Raw genomic sequence first — 24,778 nt, 5'->3', positions numbered from 1 at the left:
CGACTTTCACCAAATGGATGTGCTATACCTACCCTGGGATAAAGTAAAACGCAAGACTTATAAATACGCTTTGACGGTTGTCGATGTTGCGAGTCGATACCACGAAGCAGAACCTTTGGTTTCTAAAACGGCTGATTCTACCCAGGATGCTATCGTCAAGATTTACGCGAGATCGCCTTTGAGTTACCCTAAAACGTTGAGAGTAGAGGCCGATGCCGAATTTAAAGGGGCTTTTAAAAAATGGATGACCTCAAAAAACGTCGAGATTATCGTAGGCGAACCCGGAAACCACCGATCGCAGGGTACCATAGAAAGATTTAATCGAACGCTAGCCGAGAGACTGTTTGGTCATCAGTACGCTCAAGAAATGTTAAATCCCGAGAGTAGAAACACGCAATGGGTCGAGCGATTACCCAGCGTGATCAAAGCTATAAACGACGAACCGACAAGATTAATAGCTAAAGCGCCGTCAGAGGCGGTTAAACTAGAACAGGTCCGACAATCGCCGGCTAACCCCGTTAAAACAAGAGAGGAGAATTTACCGCAAGACGCTATGGTTAGATATTTATATTACCCGGGTGAGCAAGAGGGTGGAACCTCGAGAAGAGCCATGGATCCCATTTTGAGCGTAGACATCTTCAACGTAGAAAAAAGAAAGAGTCAATTTAAAATGCTTAACGGTAAAAAAGTCACGACGGGTCCTACTCTTTATTACCTTCAAAACGGCCCAAAAAGGAGTTTTGTGAGACAAGAGCTTCAAGTCGTACCCGAGGATACGCAATTACCGCCGTAGTGACCAAAAGCCAGCGTGTTTATACCGTCCGGTAAAATGTACCTCTTTGTGTCCAACGGACTCAACGATAGTTTATTTTGAGATACGGTGTAAAGGATGTGATTTTCCGACCTAATGTGAGTCATTGTTTCGTAGTGAGATTTCTTGTTTAAGATGCAGTCGTAGTAGTGTCGGTGTTTTAATTTCTTGGAGGTGACCGATTTTGTGACACCCTTGGCTTTTTTCAGGTTGATGTCAGCGGTTAAAATCGAGTACATTTTAGGTCTTATGCAAACGACTTCTTTGACTATATTACCTCCAAACTCGTCTTTAAATTTACCGATCACTTTCTTATTGGTTGGATCGTACAAAGGATGATCCGTCGGATAATTCGAAAGGTCGTATTGTTGCCCGTTTTGCTGCATATCTTTGTATACGTCGTCAGTGTGCACTACGAGTACCAAACTATCTGTGTACATCAACCTGATTTTATCTTTGTACTTGTCTTTCAAATGGTTGTAATAAAAATCGTACATCAGCGTCTTTGAGAGATCCAAGATACTCACTCCGCAATAGATCGGTTTGTTTAACACGGTTTTAGTCTTGTACATTTCGACAAATGACAATTTGCATTCTGAAAATGACGTCATCGTTTTGTAGCTCGGTTTCTGTATAATTTTTTCGTATTTATCTCGATCGTCATCGTTACTGTCTCTGAGTAGGTAACCGTCAATCCGGTTTCTGACGTTTTCCATCGTCTTACCAAACACGCTGTTATTCATCAGTTTAAAAAAGTCTTTCTCAAAATCAGAGGTCGCCTTTGTTCTAAGTTGCGTGTTTTTGTCTATGTTAGATGCCATCCAAGGCGCTTGTTTAAATTGCAGCACTCGATGCACCTTTTTAAGTTTCAAGCCGAGTTTGAGATACAACTGCAACGTGACGTAGTGCAAAACATATTTTTGTTTAGGATTAAGGGTACACGTTAATTTTTGCACGTTGCTACTAGGTTCGGTATCCAATAACTCATTTTGATAATCAGACATCCATTCTTTTGGTATGATGATATTTTCTGGCGCTAGGGGGTAATCGTTGTGCAGGTCGTGGAGATTGTCCAGGTAATCGAGGTCTACTTCAAAGCAGTAACTGGTGTTTGACGTTTTCCTGAGAGATAATATCGTAGACTCAGTAAACGTTTTTGTAGACGCCCATTTAAAGTCTTTGTACGGCAGGTATTGACTCATGGCCCAGCCGTACAGATTGTTTGCATTGAGGTAGGTGATGTAACTCGACGGCTCGTTTGGATTATGGTCGGGTAGGTATTTGTTATTGGCTTTGTGGTATCTCATACCACCCACGCTCGAGATACCACTCTTTTTGCCTTTTCAAAAAATAAATGTTTGTCTACGTCTTGCAATAGTTCGAGTTTAACTTCCGAGTGTTTTAACAAGGCATCCCACGACAATCCTGGTGCTGTGTAGTAATTAGCCGGATCTAACGCGTAGTTTGTAATACACGTTTGCCTAAAGTTTTCAAATACGCAAGCCAGTAATAACGTATCGGTAGTGACGTACAAATCGTGATATTCCCCCATGTTTTTAACTTTAAACTCGTTCCACGTCAGTTTAGCTCTGTCGTAGTCCTCTCGCGATATATTTTCGTCTTTTAGGCTGCTGTAAAATTGTTCGATGGGGGGTAGGCTGGTCTCTTGAAATCTGTCAAACGAGTCCATGTATTCATACGGATAAACTCCTTTTTGTAACAACGAGTCGATATTTTGACGATTAAAATGTTCTCTGAGTAGTTTAAACGACTCTCTTGGACAAGCTTTAGATAAAATTGGACAAGCTTTAGATAAAATTAAACGAGTCTATAGATCGCATATTTCCGATCGAAAACGAAATATACTTTTCCCAATTTCTAGCGATAACTTGTATTTCCTTTTCGTCATCGTACTCTGAAATACTCTGCATGATCAAGTGAACGTCGTAATTTTGCAGATTGTGAAAGACGACCGGTATGGGGGTAAAACCTGGTTTAACTTGTAATTTTAGATTGCAGTAGGCGTGCGCAGCACCTCTATATCTACCCGTGACATGGCAGTGATCTCTCACCTTTCTAAATTTGTTGATTTTCTTTTTGCATTCGAGGCATTTAGACTCGGTAAATCCATTTTTGTTTTCGAACTGAAGTTCCTTTTATTTGTTTTTCTGTTTTTGGTTTTTTGGGTTTCTGGCACTGACAGTTGCTCGAGTAGTTGGGATAAATTGGTTTCTCGCAAATCCAACACGTGTTTGTAGTATCACGATGTTCTTTAGCTCGCTCGTTAAATTTCATGGGTTGGGGTTTTTTAAATATGCAATTTATGTCGCTTTGTATTTTTAACATTTTATTTACAAACTTTGATACGGCATCTTTGATACGCATTGGTGCCGTCGCATCTAACTACTACCAACGAGTAACCGCTAGCTTTGTGAATGTTTGTCTTTTGCGTGTTGTTCTTTTTAGCGTCCGAAATTTTTTCTAATATCGATTCAAAGTCGGCGTAAACTACAAACGGTGCTTTTTGTTTAAACCTGTAGTTTTTAAATTCTAATATTGGCACATCGTTTTCGTCGACTATCCACTCGTTATTTACATATTTTCGCTTAGCGGTAGGAAATACAATCTTTGACGGATGTGTATCTATACCGTTACAATCGGTCATGTGTCTATCTAATTTTACTTGCGTTCTATAATGACACAGACACCTTCGACAAAAATATTTCTTACTTTTATGTTTTGTAACGTTGTAAATCAATCTCGAAAAATTATTTATCCAGCAGTAGTGATGCTTGTCGCCCTCAGAAAACAAAAACAGATCGATAGGTCGTGACTCTGCTTTGTAGTTTTTAGACACGTATAATGGATATATTTCCCCCTCATAACCGTATACATTTATTGTTAAATTATTTTGTCTTTCTATCTTTGGTATCTGGTCGATCGGTGTTGGAAAGTCTACGCCTTTAAATTTGAGTCCGTCATCTTTGGTGTATACAACAGGGGTTCTTCTTTATGAATTTTATATTTAGGATCGTTTTTTATGTTATTTTTTACTTTATCTGTATACAACCCAAGAGCAGCTCTCAAACACCATCTAAAACACTCGTCGTCTTTGTTTTCAATGTTAATCATCGCCATTTTCTGTTTGATACATTTTGGTAGGTCAATATAAGAACTACCCCTCACGGGGTTAAACCTGTTGATGTTGATATACAACGCCATTATCTTTTTTAAAACCCAACCTGATCCTTGATTCGTATACCTTTCATCCTTTTTAAATAGCTGGTCGATGTCTTCTTTTAAAACCTGTTTTATTTGACTTTGATTTAAAATGACTCTCTGATCGGTAAAATGTGTAGCTTCGATCATTTCGATCGTACCATCCGGTTTGGTTTTTTCGTATTTTATTTTGATTGTGAGCTCCATTTTTAAACCTCTTAGCTCTCTCAATTCTGACTTGATTTTATTTACAATTTGATCTTTGTGCGTATCAAAAAACTTGACTAAATTGTCGTTAAAAAGTCTAGGAATCAGTTCTCAGTTTCTAAAGTTGTTTCTAAATCTCCTCGTCGCTCTAAACTCAGCCTCTTGAAAATCCTCAGGTTGCCTAGAGTTTTGAATCGCCGAGAGTAAATCTTTTTTCAAAATCGACCTTTATAACCCGACGGGCTATATTCTAGATCGTTATCGTCTACAATCTGTTTGAGCTCATGTAGCGTGTTTTTCCTCAAGTTTTTAAATCGAGCTTCATAGTTTTTTATCCCGTTGATGTAGACTTTACGCATAAAAACAACATTTTGATTGTACGGTACATTATATCGCTGGACGTAATCGCGCAGCGTCGCTTTATTCCATCTAGAAAATCCCTTAACGATTGGTTTGATCATATTCATCATTTATATATATCAATATAATTTTTTTAAATTTTTTTAAGAGGTTAGACTTTTGGATTTATAAGCAATCAGACTCACCGGCTGGTGAGAGAGATCTTCAAGATGAGAGATATTGAGCCCCGGTTTTGGCCTGGGGCTGAGACTGAGATATTGGGAGGGGGATCATTTGGAAGGGAGAGGGAGATCATTGGGAGGGGGCAGTTGGGGGCGTGGCCAAGGGGTGGGACTAGGGGTGAGATTATTGGGTTTGGTCTCGTACCCCCCAATCCCCCCCTACTGAATCAGCCTGAAAAGAACTACCCAGATTGGAAAACGATGTTGAAATATTTTGTTTAACTGGAAAAACATTTCTACCCAAGGAACTTGAAGTACAGCGACATTGAATAGTGCTACGTTTCAGCAAGGATAAAAAACAACTTAAGTACCTTTTTTCTTATATAGTATTAAAGTTTCAGCTGCTTTATTTTTCTTGTTGTACGTTAATTATTACAAGACTCTAATATAGCATTGTACTACATTTCGCTTTTTTCAGGTATGCATGTTGCAGCATGTACAGCGCTGCAGGCATTTTCCTGAAGTGACGTCGAGTGGATTAGCTGAAGATCAATTTTCTGCAGCTTCATCACAAGAATGCTCAAGTGATGACTCATCTTATGTTCCAGAGTCAGCTGATGCTTCCGATGATGGGTCCTATGTACTGCCACTTGTGAGACGAAATAATCAAGCCTATTCCAGCATGGAAACATCTCAGAGATGTCAAGATGCAACTGTTACTGCATCAGTGGAAGTTCTCACAGATAGGGCAGGGCAAAGCTCCCAACAAGAAAAACTCGCGTCCGACTTGAACAGTAATGCGGTGTCCTCATCGACTGGTGTGAAGGTACTAACAACAAACAACAATGCAAACAGTATTGTCCCTATTGTATGAAGTCAACAGCCAAAATGCCAAGGCACCTTATACATGACCATCCAAAAGAATATGAAGTGAAGCATGTGCAAAGTCTTCCACTGAAATCGAAAGAACGTAAAGGTCTGCTCGATCTATTACGGAACAGAGGAAATCATGCCCACAATGTAGAGGTTCTGAGAAAAAAGAGTGGCTTCTTAATTCCGTACAAACGACCAAAATTTGAAATTGATGCAAGTCTATACCTATCTTGCAACCGATGTTTTGGCTATTTCATACGAAGTGATATGTGGAAGCATCAAAAAAGCTGTCCAGTGAAGGAGGTGGCAAAGTCTCAGGAAAGGTCACTCCAGGCTCAGTGTCCTCTATTGTTGCCAGTATCAAAGGAAGTGTCCACTCTCTTGAGGGAGAAAGTCATTGCGCAAATGATGCCTGATGCAATTTCCCTGGCAGCTCGAAACAATGACCTAATCGTACGGCTTGGTATGAAGTTCTTAGGCACAGCGGACCATGTACATCAATTCCAGCATGTCAGTCAAAAGATGAGGGAAATGGGAAGATTGCTGTTGGCTGTCAGACAGCAGAATGAGAGAATTAACTCTCTCATAGATTGCATCGATCCCCAGGTGTTTGAAGATGTTGTTGATGCAGTGAAGCAAGTCTCAGGATTTGGTGTCAACTGGAAAGTATGCTACCCCATCACTGGCCTTGAAACTAGGACACTCCCTGAATAAGTGTAGTCAGATAGTGAAAGATGAAGCCATAAAATGCAGCAATGACGATCTCCAGAAGAAGGCAGAGAAATTTTCAGAGCTGTGTTCTATCCTGTGGTCAGAGAAGGTGTCTAAAGGTGCCCTGACAACCCTGTACACACGGAAATTTAACAAACCAAGTGTTCTACCAGTCTCTGAAGATGTGTGCAAGGTTCACAGCCACATTCAGAGAATAGTTCAAGACAAACAGGAGTCGCTCAGAGAGTGCCCCACGAGGAAAGACTGGACTGTCATTGCAAAGTGCTTGCTGTGTCAACTTGTGCTGTTCAACAGGAGAAGAGCTGGAGAGGTGGAAAGAATCACAGTGTCCACATACAGATGCCACACCAAACAGATGAACAAGGATGTTGAGGTAGCCCTCTCAGCGTGGGAGAGAAAACTTTGCAACAAACTTGAACGTGTAGAGATTAGGGGAAAGAGGGGAAGAAAAGCCCCCATTCTTCTCACAGCAGACATGATCCACGTCCTTGATCTTCTCATTTCTGCAAGAAGGGAAGTAGGAGTTCTCGACAGCAACCAGTTCTTGTTTGCAAGGCCAGGATGTAACACACCATTCAGAGCAGCAGATTGCTTGAAGAGGTTTGCCTTGGCCTGGGGTGCTACTCATCCAGAGAATGTCACCTCTACAAAGTTGAGAAAGCATGTAGCCACCATGTCGCAGCTGATTTGCCTGAAAGACAATGAACTTGACATCTTGGCTATGGCTGGATTTCTAGGACATGACATTCAGATCCACAGAGACTACTACCGGCTTCCTGAGAACACACTACAAATAGCAAAGGTTGCAAAACTTCTGATGCTGCTGGAGAAAGGAGGTATACAGAACGCTGCAGGAAAGTCTCTGGATGACATCAACCTTGATCTTGATGGTAAGGCCTACATGTAGAGTGATTGCTTACCTGGGTTACATCTGTACTGTTTGGGTTAGTAACTGAACCTGTGCGTAAACTGCAAAATATCTGGTGTTAAACGTTAGTTGGATACTGGATCGGGAGAATGGACACTTGATATTTCAGCGTCCATCCTCCTAAGCCAGTGTCAAACATATGTTTAAGACCAGTTAATCACAAATTTATTCCCCTTCCTAAATACCGATGGTCATCAACCAATCCTGACTGTCTGTGCTTTTGCAAAATGTCAAATAATCCAAGAATACCACCCCAGTCTTTGCAGCAATGGCCTGCCTCCAACTTGCCCAGTGTATGCTGCTAATTGTTATAATCCGATATTCCTGGTATGGTGTTGTTGCTTAAATTAATTGAAGTGAATGACCAGCCCCTAAATCATCAGAATATACAATGTACGTAGCTTGATTTAAAATGACATTTATTTAGTAAGGCGAGACGGGTCAGTATGGATGAAGCCACACCACATAGGGAAATGGTGTGGTATATCTTTAACGTGTGTGGATAAAAATTACTAGATTCATATGAAAACTTACTTCATACAAACTTGATCCAAATACCACTTTTGTAATTTGAAGCAAATTGCTCTAGTCAGAAGCCACTCGACGAAAGATGTTGAAAAATTAAAAGCATTAATCAATTTTTTTGTTTTTGTTTCTCAAAACTGTGAGTAACCATTGTTATAACAGTTTTACTTGGTGTTATCCTAATTCTGTTGCATATGTTAACATAATGCGCTATTTCATTTGTTGCAAATCCAGAGCCCTGCTCAGATGATGATAGTGCTCATGAAGATGAAGAAACTCCCAATGAACAGCTGTCCCTGGAAGCAAGCCAAGGTACAAACATGTATCTACATGTATTCTTTCTCGATCTCTTTATAACGAATTTGCTCAGGTCAATTGGTTAACTGTACTGTGTTTGTCTTTCAGAATGGCACGGGGTTCAATAGAAACATTTGCAAAATTACTTGCTACCGGTATGTATAAGGTGTAGCAGATGAGTATACATGGTGTATCCAAAAAAAAAAAAAGGATACACGAAAAAAGTATTGTAATGTATTAGACATAGGATTCATGCTTTTATTAGTGGCCATGATAATTGTGGCTTTCATGAGCGAACAATGGTTACTTGTGTAAATAAAATGTAAAATTAAATTGCTCACAAAAATGTAAGATGTACAGTAGAACAGGATTAATGAGCATAAAAGGCGAATTTGACATGCCCTCTCTTTGCTATCAGATTCTTGGAAAATATACATAACCCCTCAGTCCTCCATGTGACTATCATTTCTCTACACACAGAAGGAAGGATGTGTTGAGGTGTGGAGGCAGTATGGGAGTCACTTGGTCTCAAATCGTGGAAATGTTTGGGTTCTTTATTTAACGTAATGGTAGTCATAATCATGTAATAATAATTATAGTTGCGATAATCATATCACGTGGACGTGTCCCTGGACAAGCTAGGACTAGGACCTATCAGTTTTATCGCGGCCAATTTGCGGCATCTGCACTTAATATGTCTAGAACAAAGATTTACAATTATCGCAACTATAACAATTATTGCATTAATTATATTACGCGAATTAATACTCTACACAGGATACTTGTACATGCAAGACGTGGTGGCTTGATGATTTTATTTGATAACATTATTATTATTTTTGGTTATAAAAATTTTCTTAAATTGTATTTCAGTATTTCAAACAACTTGCTAATGAGCCTTGCCAAGCACTATAGGGGTCATTCCACCAGGTTGGGTCATTTGAGTAATTTGCACATATGAATGTGTTCAAAGTTAATTTTTGCTTATGTAGTGTGGCACTAATGTTTTCATTTGTAAAATATATTTGAATTGAAAAGTCAATAATAAACTCCCAGCAATTATTCAACAAAATTCTTTGTGAATGTTGATGATTTGTACCATTTTTCTGTGGTGTCCTCAGTACTTTTACCACCCCCCAGCGTTATATTGTATAAACGATTTGAATATACCTTTAAAAACAGATATAATTTTCTCATTTTGATGAACATGCTACCGGTGCTTATTCAACTAGAGTGAAGCTTTCCCACAAAATTATTGATTTTGTGCAGAACCATTGCATTGGTAAAACACAAGAAGTTAAATTTGTACGTACCGACGTAACGCGTGGTGTCTTCCTATGCCGCTCGTGTTGCATGGGTAGTTTGCTTTTATTTACTAACATTCCGATAATGTTACTAGTTTTCAATTTTTAACAGGTAGAAATGCTGGGATACATTTTTAAAAACAAGTGATAAAAGCCATGAAATATGCAGCGAGTTTACGAAGATACTTGATTTAAAAAGTTCAACGCAAGTCCGGTGTCCTGCGTGATTTGCGTTGCGTGGGTCAGATGTGACCGCCTAGTTTTTCCTATCCCCCGCTTTGGAAAATGGTTCTGGCCCAAAATGTTTACCCTTTCCATATGACGTTGAGTAGGTCACATGGATACTATTACGGGCTAGCATGCTACGTGTGTAGGGTGAAATGTGACTGCTGTCCTGTTGCGTCGGTTTCGCGCGCTTCGCCAAATTGCAACGCCGACGTGTTGCGGAAATTTATTGGCCGCTTTTGGATTGTGGATTGGTGAGTAAATAACTGGTTTCTAGCAGAAAATATCAGCGTATCATATTGTTCTGTTTGAGTTTCATCTAAGTTTTACAGTAATTACTACTCCAAGGAACTAGTAGGACTCTAAAAATCGTCTTTTCTTTACATTTCATGTGGCCTTTTTCGGGCGACAGTAACGTCAGTGTTCGACTGTAAATTAATTCATCAGACAACCTTTGCCGTGAAAATCGCCAGATTTTACCCCCAAAACAAACCCCACATTGCCCAACATGACCCTATAGGGATCCAGTTCACATCGAGAATTAATGATGGTACTGAGGTTAAGTTATGATTCGGAGATAAAAGTAATATTTGCCGTTCTTTTTCGAGAGCTTTTCTTGAGTTTGTGGATGTCTGTTTACTAGTTTGGGAAGGCAATGCGGTGATGTCGTCCCCAGTGCACGCTGGTGTGAACGTACATGTACAGACATGTATGTAATTTGATCGTGTCGACATCGAGTACGAGTGGAGAGCGGCGACTCGGTGTCACGTGATGTATGCACGTACACTGGTTCCTTAATGATGGGTTTAGTTTCCCCGTGTACAGGCGGGAACCGGTTAACACATATAATTATAGGCAGGTTCTTGTTTAGTGCAGTTCGAACAATAGTGGAGAGTCAGGATCTAAGACACATATAAACATCACGGACGCACATTGACCGCACTGCATTCGTTCACACCAGCACGCACTGGGGACGAAAACGACATCACCGACGCGAGCAATGAAATATTTTACTTGAATACCCCCACTATATTTTCCTTATTACAGCTAATCAACCACCAAAAAGTGAAATTCTGATGAGAAATCACGATTTTAGCATGGACACTTTTTCAAAATTTCTTAGGATAAACTTAGCTAGATTTTTTTTTAAAGGACATCCACATCACATGACCGCATGGTTTGTTAATGGGGGTATTTAAGTAAAATCTGGTAATTTTTTGTTTAGTTTGAAGATTTTTTATTTATGAAATTTTCTTTTTTTGGGGGGGGGGGTTCAATTCAATGATACCTTGGCTTATATTCGATATTTGAACCTTACAGATACTGACAGCATGGGGCCCCCGCAGCTCAATTTACGTATCAATCTCCGATCACATGCTCGTCTTAGCACTTCACCTAACCATGCAACCCTTCTAAAACCAGGAAATGCCTCAGACCCCCCAGAACATTGGCGAAAAAAAATGGCAGCTACCAATCCCAAGAAATTAAAAAAAATTAGAAATTATGAAGCACATAAAGCTGTAGAAAGGAGAGAAAGTTGGGATGATGAGCGAAGAAAGAAAGAAAAAAATGCATCCAGAGAAAGAATGAGGATTTACCGCCAAAGATGCAGGGATAAAAAGAAGACGGGGCTAAACACGCAAGAAGCACAGATAAACGAAAGCAAGCAGCAGGAGCATTGGAGAAACGCAAAACGCATTCAGCGAGCTCTGTGGCCAGAAGAAAAACGAAGCAAGGTTAATGAGCAGCGAAGAAATATAAGAAGACAGGAAAGGGAAGAGTTACTGCAGTACAGAAGGAATATGCTACAGGATAGGATGCAAAAGGCTGCAAATGAAAAGCTGCAAAAAGAAAAAGAAAAACAGGAAAAAGCAGCAGAAAACGAACTAAAAGAACAAGAAAAACACATGGATGAAGATGATGAGGCAGAATACCTTGCTTCCGAATCAACACGAAGGTCACGAACAGCAAGACGGCAATCTGCTCACAGGGCAAGAAAGGCTGTATCCAAGTCACCGTCGCAGTTTGCAGCAACTGTTTATGACTTATTGAAAGGTGCATCACCACGAAAGCAGCAAGCTCTGAAGCAAATGGGTGTTACCTTCACACCCAGTAACATTGACAGCATAGTGGTGACAAATCTCGCGAAAAAGTTGAAGACAGACAACAAAAAACGATCCAAAGAAATAAGAGCTTCAAGGCAACTACTGGCATCAACTTTGGCAGTTTTAAAGAAGTATAAAAAACAAGAATATGCAGTCAGACGGTTCGGGATCTCTCGGAAAATGATGAGGATGAACAGACCTGAAAACTACCGAAATGGAAAAGAACTCTGTACAGACACAGTAAAAATTGTTCACAAGTTCTACCAGGAGAATTCAGCTGAAGTGGCTGACAAAAAGGCAGTGAGTAAAAAGAAGCTTCTGAAGACACGCATCCTTCAAAGACCAATCGCGACGTTGTTCAATGAATTCAAGAAGACCTTTCCAGACATACAGATTGGCAAGTCATCATTCTTTAAACTGAGACCAAAACACATCAAGTCATCCACAACAAACAAGCTTCGAGGTTGCTTGTGTGAGTACTGCACCAACTTCAACCTGAAACTTCAAGCAGTTAACAACCTCTGCACTGCTTACAGTAAGCAAGCATGTCGTATCCATGACATGTTCACCGCCAGTGACATGACACTGTGCCCAAAACAACCTGGCAAAAGATTCCATGAGCTGAAGTGCATAGACAGGAGATGCAATAAGTGTGGTGTGCAGGCTGTATCGCAACATCTGCATCCGCTGTTGGAGGCTGCTGAGGGCAAAGTAGTGAAGTGGAGCAAATGGCAAAGAATGAAAGAAACAATCACAAAAGCAGGTAAAGAAAAGGAAGTTACTAAAGTACTGAATGTCGCACAAGAGGGAGCAGTTAACGTTCTCATCAATGAACTGATTGATGAATTGCAAAGCTTTTCTATGCACCTCTTTAACTGGGCATGGCAGCATGATCAGTACAACATGATTTTCAACAATCCACCGGAAGGGCATGTAGTGATGATCCTCGACTTTGCTGAAAATTATACTTGTATGCAACAAGATGAAGTGCAGTCCAGCCATTGGACACATGATCAAGAAACAATTCATCCTGTGGTTGCATCGTATCAGTGTCCCAAGTGCACAGGAGAAAGTGTTCATACCATTCTGCACTCCCTCATATTCATTTCAGATGATAGAAAACACGACCACAATGCTGTGCACCAGTTCTACACAGAATCTGTTAAGTTTCTGAGCAAAAGCATCCAAATTTCGAAGGTTATACGTTTCTCGGATGGGTGTGGCTCACAATACAAGTCAAAGGGCCCATTCCAAGACGTTGCGAATTCCGGCTCCGAGCTTGAGCACCACTTTTTTTTTTCAGATGGTGAGAGTGCTGTCATAAAAAGGCATGTATCGATGGCAGTGACAAATAATGCAGCATACATCCCTGACGCATATTCTCTCTTCAAGTATTGCGCTGAGCATCTGAAGAAAGGTCAGAATGATGACTGCCATAAGTTTAAGAGGGATGTATTTTGGGTTCCAAAAGATCAAATTAATCATGGCAGAGAAGTTCCCAAGAAAGCAGTCAGAGGAACAAGAAAACTTCACTGTGTGAAAAAAATGAGCCCAGGGGTGCTTGGCACAAGGCAGCTTTCCTGCTTTTGTAATAATTGCATGGGTTGCTCATCAGGTGAATGTGCAAACTTTGAGTATGTGACAAAGTGGAAGAAGGTGACACTAGGAACTAATCACACCAGTGGAGGTAAAATTTTAATTTACTTTTTTGAATCTAGTAGACTTGGAAAAATGCTCAGTGAAATGCAACTTACATATATGTACATGTTTTCCCTATTCATCAAGTTAACCTGTTGTTGTTTTTCAGTGGGGAAGAAATCTCAGGATGTTGCAAAAGCAAAGGCTTCCCATGGATCCGTTGCTGATACTCCTAGAGGTGAGATTTTTTGTTTTTTGTTTTGTTTTGCAATAGGTGTACCTTAACTACGCAGGTTGAAATGTAAAACTTGTGTTACATTTTGTGTTTTGTTTTTCCCAGTGGCCAAAAAATTCCAACGTGCTGTGAAGAAGCAAAAGTCTGTCCGTGGATCTGATGCTGACGCTAATGGAGGTAAGAAAACATTTTTTTGTTACTCTACCTTAACTACTCAAGTTGAAATTAAAACTTGTTCATGCATTTCTTACTTTACACTTTTTTTCAGTGGGGAACACATCACAGGATGTCACGAAGCCAAAGGGTGCCCATGGGTCATCTGCTGATGCTCAGGGAGGTAAGAAGTTTTTAACTGTACATTTTGTTTACCGCTTTTGTGGTACAGTTTATTCACTGTTTGTTCACATTAACTTCATTGACCAAGAACTCACAGGAGAGGTAGAAATCTGTAGAAAGTCTGTCTGCTTCTGATGCTTGTGGAGGTAAAACAATCTCAATTGTCCAATTGTTGGAAACATGTATGTGGTTGCAAACTGTATGTGAGTTTCTTATTCTGAAGTGCATTTTACATTTCAGTGGAACATCTTGCAGTGGGAGACTTTGTTCAGGTGTCGGTTGAAGTAAAGGGAAAGACAACAAGGGAGGAGCTGTTTGTAGCCAAGGTATGTGTTGCCTCTTTTTTTTTTAGAATCTTGTTTTTGTGATGTTTTTGTGACATGTTTTATTCACCATGTACATCATTTTAAATATTTTTTATTTTATTTTAAATATTTCAGATTGTTGACCTGACAGATTGTGGTGTTCGTCTCACCTACATGCGGCGTCAAGGCGCTTTTTACACTTGGCCCCTGGGCGAAGAGCATATTTATCATCATCCGCTCTGTGACGTCAAACAGAAGCTCAGTGCTCCTGAACCGGTGTTGATAGGCTCCAGAATGGTTTTTAATTTTAAGAAGTGAACAACATGAACACAAAAATATTACAAATCACACGATTATGAGTGGTTATGTTTTATTTGGATATCCAACATATTAACATTTAGTTTCTTGACTCAAACTTTGAGGCCTTGCAATGAAAGATGTAACAGAGATACGGTGTCCTTGTTACGTGGGTAACATCTATATGAGCAACAAATTTAATCCATTTCCTGATCGTGCAGCATTACAATTGTTCATAGTTGTGTTGCTCATTTCTGCTCTTCTCTGCAGAAGCCAAAATAAGTGATGTCATGGAGTGAGTCTTGAGAAAACAGGAATATTGCTAAAGAGAGGGAATTTTTGGCATATCATTTAACTTCACCATATACAGTAGATTGTTTTCCCACTGAATTTATATAATTAAAATGTAAGAATTTCCATCTTGGCTGCAATGTATATGGGTGAGATGTTATTGATTTCCGAAATAACAAATGAAAAGAGCCATTGGGAAACTTTATCTGTGACCTAGACCTTGCTATAACTACAGTGTTAAAATGGTGTCCTTGTTACATGGGTATTAGGAAATTGCACACTGTTATTGTAATAGATTACTGCATTTTCCATGCACATGCTGCAATACAAAATTATAGAAATTATGAATGGTGAATATTTGAGAAGTTGAAATTGTATTGTTTCTAGACTTGTAACAAGAGTGTGTGACACTGGGAAATGTGACACGACAAGGATGGTGTACATTTACTGTGACTGGTTCATTTAATGGTGAACTGCATCTTACACAAACAAAACAAACCCTGAAAAGATACAAAATAGAAATTCCATATAAATACAATGCTTTAGGAAATACCAATCCAGCAAAGATAATTATAAAAAGAACAATAATAATCCTCAGAGAATCTAATGCAATCAAAAGAGATAAATCGAACTCGATAACACAATTTGCTTCTAACCGTAAAGTCAAGTTAAATTCCAAAATGAATTAATACAAGGCATGTGAATGCTTTAACTTGCAAAGACAAAATAGGAAATAACTAAAGCACATGTGCAGTGACCTCTAAATATATGACTATGGACTCAGCAAACCATAGACTTAAATCAGTCCACTCATCATTATAACCTAAGGATCCATAAAGAAACTAACTTAGGAAAAATGAATTAATATCATAAGAAAGGACTATGGAGAAATAACATAACTAAATAAATGCTAAACAAATATGCAGATGGCATGCTTAATTAAGTGTAAAAAGAGAAATATGAGTAATATATGCTGCATCACATAAACTTAAGGACTAGTGTGCCAGTCTAATAAGACACTACTGGTATCTTAGGTCACACGCTCCAATAAACACTGGACAAAAGAAATCTCTGCAGGGTAATAAACATACTTGGCAGACTTCCTGCCTCCCTGTACTAAGGTATGGTGTCTTCCAAGAAACTGAGTGCACCTCATTATATATGCAGCAACTTAGGGGATTAAGGGTCTAAACAGTGGCTATACTACACTGCACTATGGGCATCTACACAGGACAAAGGAACTATGAATTTATACACTTAAGTATAAATCTAAGAATATGTTCATAAAAAAGTGGAAAATAGATGATGAGGAATATATTGTAAAATAAGGAAATCTATTCTTGAACTTTGTGTACTCAAGAAAATAACTAAATGTGAACAAGAAATAAGGTGGATATACATGTACATGTAATCAAAGTTAGGGAAATCTAAATCCTTCAAATCCATGGAAATAGATTATATCTCTAAACACAGAAAGTCATCAAAAGGATGATCTTTCCTAAATATGCAATAATAAATACAACAACACAGTGAATCTGGGCTTCCTAAAGACCATCAATGAATGAATCCACTTTAAATTTCAGTAATCAGAGTAAAGTTTAAGAATACTCAAGCTAACTTCAGAATTAATCAAAAAGTGTCCACAAAGTCTCAATAAAAAGAAACTTAGGAACTTCAGCAATAAGAACAACTATTAAAACAATATAAATGAATTCTTACCCCAGTCGAGTCATCCACAAAATCTTGAGGCATTAACTAAGAACATGTGTAGAAGGAAGCAGGACACTAGCTGTGCGGTGTTAACAGTGACAGAGCTAGTGGTGGAATGACTCACTCAAGACAAAGGACAAGTGTGAGCTTTACCTTAAGGGTCAAGCGAGGGCGCTGTGCAGGATAAATATGTAAATGAGCTGTCACAAGTGCTTAAAATTGGGGAAAACATACATGTAAATAACCGCTGTGTGTGAACCATCTTACCTTTACAAACGATGATGAAGGCAGTCGACACCTGACAAGTCACAGACTGAGTGATTCAGAACTGAATGCAAAGTATACTTCAACCACCATGTTGAGTGGTCAAGTTTTATTTGAATATCCAACATATTAACATTTAGTTTCTTGACTCAAACTTTAAAGCCTTGCAATGAAAGATGTAACAGAGATACGGTGTCCTTGTTACGTGGGTAACATCTATATGAGCAACAAATTTAATCCATTTCCTGATCGTGCAGCATTACAATTGTTCATAGTTGTGTTGCTCATTTCTGCTCTTCTCTGCAGAAGCCAAAATAAGTGCTGTCATGGAGTGAGTCTTGAGAAAACAGGAATATTGCTAAGGAGAGGGAATTTTTTGCATATCATTTAACTTCACCATATACAGTAGATTGTTTTCCCACTGAATTTATATAATTAAAATGTAAGAATTTCTATCTTGGCTGCAATGTTTATGCATGAAATGTTATTGATTACCAAAACAACAAATAAAATGAGCCATTGGGAAACTTTATCTGTGACCTATACCTTGCTATAACTATATTGGTGTTAGAATGGTGTCCTTGTTACATGGGTATTTGGAAAGTGCACACTGTTATTGTAATAGATTACTGCATTTTCCATGCACATGCTGCAATAAAAAGTTTAAGAAATTATGAATGGTGAATATTTGTGGACTTTTAATATTTGCTTAAAATTTGAAAAGCTGCACTTTGAAATTTTGTTATGTGTGTCACACTTATTGACCCAACCTGGCGGAATGACCCATAGACAAGAAGGAGCTGCCCCCATAACACCAAGTCAGGAGGAAGGAGGCTTAACAGAAAAGCTCTGAAGGTAAAGGACATTGAGCGGGTGGTCCAGTTCATCAGCTCCTATGCCGAGGAGCATGCATTGGTGATACCTGGTCATGTCAGTGGGGTGAAGTGCCAGGACCCAAGGGTACGTCTACTTCCTTCATCTGAGACGAAATCATCAGTATGGAGGAAATACAAGACTTACTTGGAAGATAGGAACTCGACACGGAGACTTGCAGGTATATTCATTAATAAAAACAATTATCAATTTGTTAAATGATAGGAAAAGAGGGTCATTGTTATTATTGTACACCACAATAATGCCAGTAAGCCCACGTTATGGTGGATTGTAGAATTAATTTTATATTTATTTTTTTCATGTCTGATGCCAGGCGATCCAGAGTTTTGCATTGTGAAGCGATGGACATTCTCAAAGCTGTGTTGCCCACCAGACTGAAGACAGATCTATGCTGGGTATGTCAACACAACAATAGCCTTGTTTACCAGAGCGCCAACCAGCTGGAGGGAGAAAAGCTGGAACAGCTGAGACGGCAGGAAGAGCACCTACGGGTTGTGAACCTGGATCGTGAACTCTACTGGTCCATGGTTGAAAATTGCCAGCAGGCTGTCTGGGACGAACACCTTGGTCATCATCAGCCAGCTTCTCGACGGGGAACAGTGCATTACAGCTTCAACTTTGCGCAGCAAGTCCACTATCCCCTCAATCCGAACCAACCAGGACCCTTGTATTTCCTTTGCCTTCGTACAGTAAGTGCGGCATATTTGAAGTTTGCTGCGAAGGAATACCTCAACAAGTAAATTACCTAGTGGACGAGGGCATGTCAGCATCCAAGGGATCTAACGCAGTGTTGAGTTATTTACATCATTTTTTTCTGCACTATGGCCAGGGTGAGAAGGACGTTGAACTCCACTGTGACAATTGTTCTGGGCAGAACAAGAACAATTTTGTCATGTGGTATTTTATCTGGCCAACAATTCATGGTTTTCATGATAGCATAACCGTAAATTTCCTCATTGCCGGCCACACAAAATTTTCACCGGATTGGTGCTTTGGCCTGCTTAAACAGAGGTATAGGAAGTGCGTCGTAAGCTGCCCAGGCGATCTTGAGGAGGTTGTTTGCACAAGTACAACCAGTGGTGTGAACATTCCACAGCTTGTTGGCACCGAGGATGGTACCAGCACCGTGATGTACAACTGGCAGGCATTCCTGAAACCCTTCTTCCGAGTTCTACCAGGTATCAAAGGCTACCACCACATGAGGTTAAATGAAACCCGGAAAAGTCTGTGTTTTGCGCTATGATGTCAATCTAATCTGCATTGAACAAAAGTGCAAAAACTAAATTTCCCAACTACCTACCCTCGACAGCAGAATTTGTTTTGGACTTATTGTTTATGCTTCATGTGGTTGTTCCTTTATAAGCTCTGTAACCCCTTCCTAGCACCACCACCATCATACAAACCATTCTACTTGTGCTCCCAATATTAAAACTTAATATTAAGTAATAATATTCAAATAGAATTATTTCCATTTGCTTTATTAAAGGTTCTGCAAAGATGATCCAGGGCAGCCTTCGTGAAAGCCTACGCTGACTCTCCAGAGACAAGAGTTCAGCTCTTACTCAGTCCCATTGCCATGCCTGCCAAGAAACTTCCTGCGCCAACTCCTCCCCCAGGTCTGTCTGCGAAGCGTTTGGAGTACCTGTTCCATAGTATACGCGAGTACTGCACCCCTCAGACACGCAATATCACTTGCCCACCTCCACCAGCTGCCCCAGCTCTCCCTGATGTTGAAGATACAGAAGACTCATCAAGTGACGAAGGTTCCAGTAGTTCAACTGATGACAGTGAAATTGTCCCACCAAAATGTAGACTTGAAGTTTCAATTTAACCAATGTCCAACGCCAATGTCATGCTAGGAATGCAGCGTGGTTTGGCAGGCTACATCAAGAGGACCAACGATGCCATCTATATGCTTGGATGCCCATGTCATCTAATGCATCTCGCAGCTGAGAAAGCTAATGCTCAATTTCCAGTGTCTGTTGAAGATGGGCTTGTGGACATTTACTTTTACTTTCAGAAGTCCAGCAAGAGAAAGCAAGAACTTGTGCAGTTTCAAAAACCGTGTGGTGTTCAGATAAAGAAAATTGTGAAGTATGTCAGCACACGCTGGCTCTCCCTCTCCCAATGCATAAGTAGGTTGCTCGAGCAATGGCCTGCTTTGCTGAGGTATTTCAAAGACCAGTTAATAATAATAATACCAAGCATTTATATGGCGCTCTACAACGATCACAGCGTCTCACAACAAACAGTTCAAGTTGATTGAGAGCAAGAGCACCCAATCCAGCCGCAAGATTACCCAGGCCACCAGCAAGAGCACCAAACCCAGCAGCAAGATTACCCACGCCACCAGCAAGAGCACCCAACACAGCAGCAAGATTACCCAGGCCACCAGCAAGAGCACCCAACACAGCAGCAAGATTACCCAGGTCACCAGCAAGAGCACCAAACCCAGCAGCAAGATTACCCAGGCCACCAGCAAGAGCACCCAACACAGCAGCAAGATTACCCAGGCCACCAGCAAGAGCACCCAACACAGCAGCAAGATTACCCAGGCCACCAGCAAGAGCACCAAATCCAGCTACAAGATTACCCACGCCACCAGCAAGAGCACCCAACACAGCAGCAAGATTACCCAGGCCACCAGCAAGAGCACCCAACCCAGCAGCAAAAGCACCCAGGCCACCAGCAAGGGCACCCAACCCAGCAGCAAAAGCACACAGGCCACCAGCAGCAACAGTGGCAGTGAAAACTCTCAACAGAGGGTTGATGGAGAGTTTGACCTGTCAGGATGTCTCTTCCAGCAGGGGAGTCTGGCTGGGTCAAAGCAGGCTCAGAAAAAAACTGCCGATCTGGACAAGAGCTCGAAATCTACGTCAACACGGCAGAAGACAGATGGCCAGCAAAGACCACAGCCAAGTTCCAGATCATTGCCACAACAGAGAGTGGAGAGAGTACGCAAGAATATGCAGGACTTGAACTTCCAACTCTTCTGCTACTTCTTAGATGCTGTACTGCTAATCTTTGATCAGGCAAATACCTTGCTGCAACTGGACAAGCCATGCATCCACATTCTACTCAGAACTCTACTCCAACAACTGAAGGATCTGCTAAACTGCTTTGTCAAGCCAAGTGTTGTCAATGCATCTAAGAAAATCACTCAAGTGCAGCACCAAAACATCCAGAATCAGAAGAGTGATCAAAGCCTGTTTGTGGGAAAGAAAACAAATGACTTCATTGCAGCAAACACCAATAGCAAGGAGCTGGATCTCCCCAAATTTTATGCTTCTGTACGTCGCTTCTTCTCCAAGGCTGTGGAGTACATGCTGAAGAAATTCCCATATGATGATCCCGTACTTTCTCATGCTGCAGTTGTTGACGTGACTGTTGGAGAAGACATGGAATTTGCCTCTGTTGAATTCTTCGTCCAACATTTTCTCTGCATCCAACTTAATTCTAACGACAATGACAAGCTTGAAAGGGAGTTCATGGTTTATCAAACAAGGGACTTGCCGGAAAGCATCACAAGTTGCGACAGAGCTGACACTCAGTGGCATCTAATGAGCCGGCAAAAAGATGGCAATGGTCAACTGATATACAGCCTCTTGTCCAAGGTGATGCTAGCCATTCTTTGTATATTTCATTCCAACGCAGACTGTGAGAGAATCTTTAGTCTGGTCACGAAAAACAGGACGGAGTTTCGCCCCAATATGAAGACGGAGACCCTGAGTAGTCTGATCACCCACAAACAATTTATAGTTGCAAAGGGTACAGTGTGCCACCGCCAAACCTACAGCCTAGCCACTCTGCAGAAGGCTAAGTCGGCAACATATGCCCAGCTGTCTGGATCCAAGTAAACATGTCCATTTTGATTCTTTCAACTGTCTAACAGAATTCATGTGAGTACTGTTTTGTAATTTTTGGAAAGGAAGCTGAATAAGACTTTCTACATAAACAAGTCTAGTTGTTCTGTTGATGCATTATCTGTTTATTCATCACAACAGTGCCTGAAAATTAGCTAGATAACATCACATTACAAGATTGCAAGTAACAGTGCCAACACAACTACAGTGTACATGTACTAACTGGTGATTGTAATTTGTGGAAAGGAGGGTGGATGAGACTTTACATTAAAACAGTCTAGTTCTGTTGATGCTAATACAAAAACTGTCTGTTTGTTCATCACAACATTGCCTGAAAATGAGCTAGGTAGCATAACATAGAGTAACGATTATGGTTTCAGGCATGCAACTGGGAAGTCACAAAAAAAGAGGAAACTAAAATCTTTTCAAGACTTTGTACAGTGTTTTTCTATTTTCAATGGCAGCCATGAAATGCAATAACAAGTCCTAAAAAGTCAAATTTAGCATTGACAAAAACGAAGCATTTACTTAGAAAACACTTAGGCTTCGCACTCGCAAATAAAAAAAATTTACTTGCTACTCTTTTTAGAAATTCAATGTTGGAATCTCTGTGTATTCGAGGAAATGGAGTTATGGCAAGTTTTGTACAAACTTGGTTAGCATACACGACGTGCATTGCGGGAAACACAGATATGGCAAGTTTTGTTATCAGCTCGGTACCGGGCCAGTTCGCATGCATTATGTGTATTCGAGGAACCTGAGTTATGACAAGTTTTGTATAAACTTGCTTAGTTAGCATACACTTCGTGCATTGCGGGAAACACACATATGACAAGTTTTGTTATCAGCTTGGGGGGGGGGGGGGCAGTGTATTCGCAGAAACCGAGTTACGGCAAGTTTTGTTTTATAAACTTGCAGGGTTAGCATACACTGCATGCAATGTGTGAAACACAGATATGGCAGGTTTTGTGATCGGCATGACTACACTGTATATTCAAAAGTACGAAGGCCAATAAACAACACTATCGCTGTGATCAATTTTTGATGTTTAAGGAGGATTCATCTACAGAGATTACCAATGTTTCATGTATTTTCTCGGTGGGTGTAATGTCAAATGTTGTCAGTTAATGGTTTAGACCAAGCAATTTTGACAGTGCACGCGAGTCAGTTCAGACCATAGAGTAAGGAACAGATGTGCAGACGAACCGTTAAAGCGGCTATTTAGGCTGATATCCGTGCTTCGGGAAGCACATTAGCACTAGTGCATTTTCTGCTTTTATTAAAGCAATGCTTTTGTTTGTGGTGATTTTATGAAGCACAATTTTCTGTGTGAACGTCACCACGTGCCAGTGCCGTCATTGCCTTCTTACTGGCCGAGGTGGCCCACAAAAAATGCCCGTCTTCACGGCCACTTTTGCCTTGCCCCATATTTACCTGGCCGTCGTGCCCTTTTTGCAAAAACATCGGTCAGCCTATTAAAACCACTACAATCCTTGATTTCAGTTGTTTTTTCACACATTGACAATTTATTTCGATGCCATGCCAGCCCAATCAGTTGTCGTAAAATCTCGCTGAATCAATCACATGCGCAGTACGACCAGCCGGCCGCGGCCAAACACCGGCGATTCCCCATTGTACACATGCACACATACGTACGTACGTACACTGACAAATGAACCTCCAGTTCCTGTATTTTCTCAGTGCCTGCATGCGCGGTACAGAACGCATAGATGTTCGTGCATGTCCTGTACGAGGCAAACCAGCTCGGGGCAGTAGTCAAAACACGCTAGCACATGGCGTTCCGATTGTCAAAAGCGGATGCATATGGCGATCGGGTATTAATTATGGGCCCAATTCCCTAAGATAACAAAATCAATTTATAATCCACATTAAGAACATGCAGGTAGGTCATAGATAGAGGGAAGGGTTTGGAATTTTTGAGGGGAATTCGGGTGTAAAATGACGATGACAACGACATGAAAAAATGCAACACGAAAATAGAGATGGCGATCGCACGTCACTAACCAAACCGCTTACAAAATACGTAATTTCTATCCCCAAAAAGTGTTCAAAATAACAAAATAGGTGTCATTTAAGCTGAGAGAAGTCTGCTTTAGGTTAAAAAGGTAATTTTTTGAATAATAAAAACACCTTTGACTCAAAGTTGATCGAAACTAAGAGGGGCCCTAAACTACATGATTGCTGATATAAATTCGCAATTTTTTAGCTGGCCTCTGTGCCCCCTTTTGCACATTAGTTTGGCCTTGGTGCCCTTCCTACTGGCCTTGGTGCCCTCTATAATTTTGCTTCATTCAAGGCCAAAGTGGCCTTGCCCTAAAAATTCCCTAATTCAAGGCCTGAACATGGCAGTCCACGCACGACAGATGTTATCGCATGATATGGATCGTGTTGGTCCGGCCATGGGCCGGCAATGACTTAAAATTTCCTTCTTTTTTAAAGAGTACCGCTTGTCTTCAAAATTAGATCCATTAACATGGCATCAACTTATTCAGGTTCAGTACCATAACACAACATATACAACATGTATGTTCTGTTCTACAAGAAGGTAAAGGAATCAGGACTGTTGTTTACTGGCCATATGATGTAAATCCTTACGATTATTTTCCCATTCAAAACTGTTACAGGTATCACGCTAAAGAGGATCTCTGTAAACACATATGCACCCAGGAAATAGAGCAATCAGATGCTCAAGCAACCACCAAGAAGATTAAAATGACAGCGCAGAGCGCATTGCCAAATTTGATACTAGAATCAGAAAATGTACAGAGTAACTTACATCACCCGTCCTTATACCCACTTCAAGTCCAACTGAAGACACTAGAGACCTATTGGCCCGTCTTGCACAGTTATTACGCACTGGGAGCTGACAGGGAAAGTGTCGGCCGATGTGCACGATAATGCTGCAATGTCAAGGACATGGGGCAACAGAACAACACCCTTGATGTTGGCCGTGCTATGCATAAGTTACAACTCTCCATCAACAAGGGACTTGATGTGTCACGCCAAATTCAGACTGCAATATAGGGGGCAAGTCAACTTGTGGGCCACTTCAGACGAAGCACCACAGCAACAAAAGTGCTTTAGAGCAGAAACAGACATCAAAGATCCTAGCGTCCCTGAAATAATTGGAATCAGTAACAAGCACAAAGCCAAGATCGTAACCTTGTCTAAGATGGC

General features: G+C 40.6%; 4 protein-coding genes, 1 long non-coding RNA gene and 1 pseudogene across 6 annotated transcripts; 5 read left to right on the top strand and 1 right to left on the bottom strand.

Moving 5' to 3' along the window:
• Nucleotides 1–11,228: 11,228 nt before the first annotated feature.
• Nucleotides 11,229–13,287, top strand: LOC119727393. Its single transcript, XM_038199261.1, has 2 exons — nt 11,229–13,053; nt 13,238–13,287. Exons 1-2 carry the CDS (start codon nt 11,229–11,231, stop codon nt 13,285–13,287), a joined length of 1,875 nt encoding a protein of 624 aa, XP_038055189.1.
• LOC119728381 lies at nt 13,166–15,965 on the top strand. Of its 2 annotated transcripts, XM_038200600.1 has the most exons (6): nt 13,166–13,434; nt 13,555–13,623; nt 13,726–13,797; nt 13,889–13,957; nt 14,197–14,282; nt 14,397–15,965. In XM_038200600.1, the coding sequence occupies exons 1-6, from the start codon at nt 13,293–13,295 to the stop codon at nt 14,577–14,579; spliced, it is 621 nt and encodes a 206-aa protein (XP_038056528.1). In that variant the 5' UTR covers nt 13,166–13,292; the 3' UTR covers nt 14,580–15,965. The 2 variants fall into 2 exon arrangements, with proteins under 2 accessions (XP_038056528.1, XP_038056527.1); XM_038200599.1 differs by having other exon boundaries at nt 13,166–13,623.
• Nucleotides 15,289–16,767, bottom strand: LOC119728383. The gene is made up of 2 exons (XR_005271052.1): nt 16,569–16,767; nt 15,289–15,349 (listed from the first exon to the last, which is right to left on the bottom strand). It is a non-coding gene; the product is annotated as an uncharacterized LOC119728383 (long non-coding RNA).
• Nucleotides 16,768–18,058: 1,291 nt separating this feature from the next.
• Nucleotides 18,059–19,984, top strand: LOC119727392 (annotated as a pseudogene).
• Nucleotides 19,294–20,523, top strand: LOC119727390 (putative cyclin-dependent serine/threonine-protein kinase DDB_G0272797/DDB_G0274007). The gene is made up of 2 exons (XM_038199260.1): nt 19,294–19,504; nt 19,982–20,523. The coding sequence occupies exons 1-2, from the start codon at nt 19,294–19,296 to the stop codon at nt 20,464–20,466; spliced, it is 696 nt and encodes a 231-aa protein (XP_038055188.1). The 3' UTR covers nt 20,467–20,523.
• Nucleotides 20,524–20,683: 160 nt separating this feature from the next.
• Nucleotides 20,684–21,595, top strand: LOC119727389. Its single transcript, XM_038199259.1, has one exon. It carries the CDS (start codon nt 20,684–20,686, stop codon nt 21,572–21,574), a length of 891 nt encoding a protein of 296 aa, XP_038055187.1. The 3' UTR covers nt 21,575–21,595.
• Nucleotides 21,596–24,778: the final 3,183 nt, after the last annotated feature.

This window comes from Patiria miniata, unplaced genomic scaffold, assembly GCF_015706575.1.
Source record: "Patiria miniata isolate m_02_andy unplaced genomic scaffold, ASM1570657v1 HiC_scaffold_20, whole genome shotgun sequence".
Taxonomy (NCBI): Eukaryota; Metazoa; Echinodermata; class Asteroidea; order Valvatida; family Asterinidae; genus Patiria; species Patiria miniata.
The sequence above is the reverse complement of the archived record's forward strand: the minus strand, read 5'-3'. Positions and strand labels throughout refer to the sequence as shown.

Bases quoted from the DNA above. Each gene is read 5' to 3' on its own strand.
- LOC119727393 (XM_038199261.1), top strand. From the start codon at position 11,229: ATGAGGATTTACCGCCAAAGATGCAGGGATAAAAAGAAGACGGGGCTA. The intron at 13,054-13,237 runs GTGAGAGTGCTG...TAATCATGGCAG, and splicing joins CCACTTTTTTTTTTCAGATG to AGAAGTTCCCAAGAAAGCAG.
- LOC119727390 (XM_038199260.1), top strand. From the start codon at position 19,294: ATGCCTGCCAAGAAACTTCCTGCGCCAACTCCTCCCCCAGGTCTGTCT. The intron at 19,505-19,981 runs GTGAAATTGTCC...TTCAAGTTGATT, and splicing joins CAGTAGTTCAACTGATGACA to GAGAGCAAGAGCACCCAATC.
- LOC119728381 (XM_038200599.1), top strand. From the start codon at position 13,293: ATGAGCCCAGGGGTGCTTGGCACAAGGCAGCTTTCCTGCTTTTGTAAT. The intron at 13,798-13,888 runs GTAAGAAAACAT...ACTTTTTTTCAG, and splicing joins TGATGCTGACGCTAATGGAG to TGGGGAACACATCACAGGAT. The intron at 13,958-14,196 runs GTAAGAAGTTTT...TTTACATTTCAG, and splicing joins ATCTGCTGATGCTCAGGGAG to TGGAACATCTTGCAGTGGGA.
- LOC119727389 (XM_038199259.1), top strand. From the start codon at position 20,684: ATGCAGGACTTGAACTTCCAACTCTTCTGCTACTTCTTAGATGCTGTA.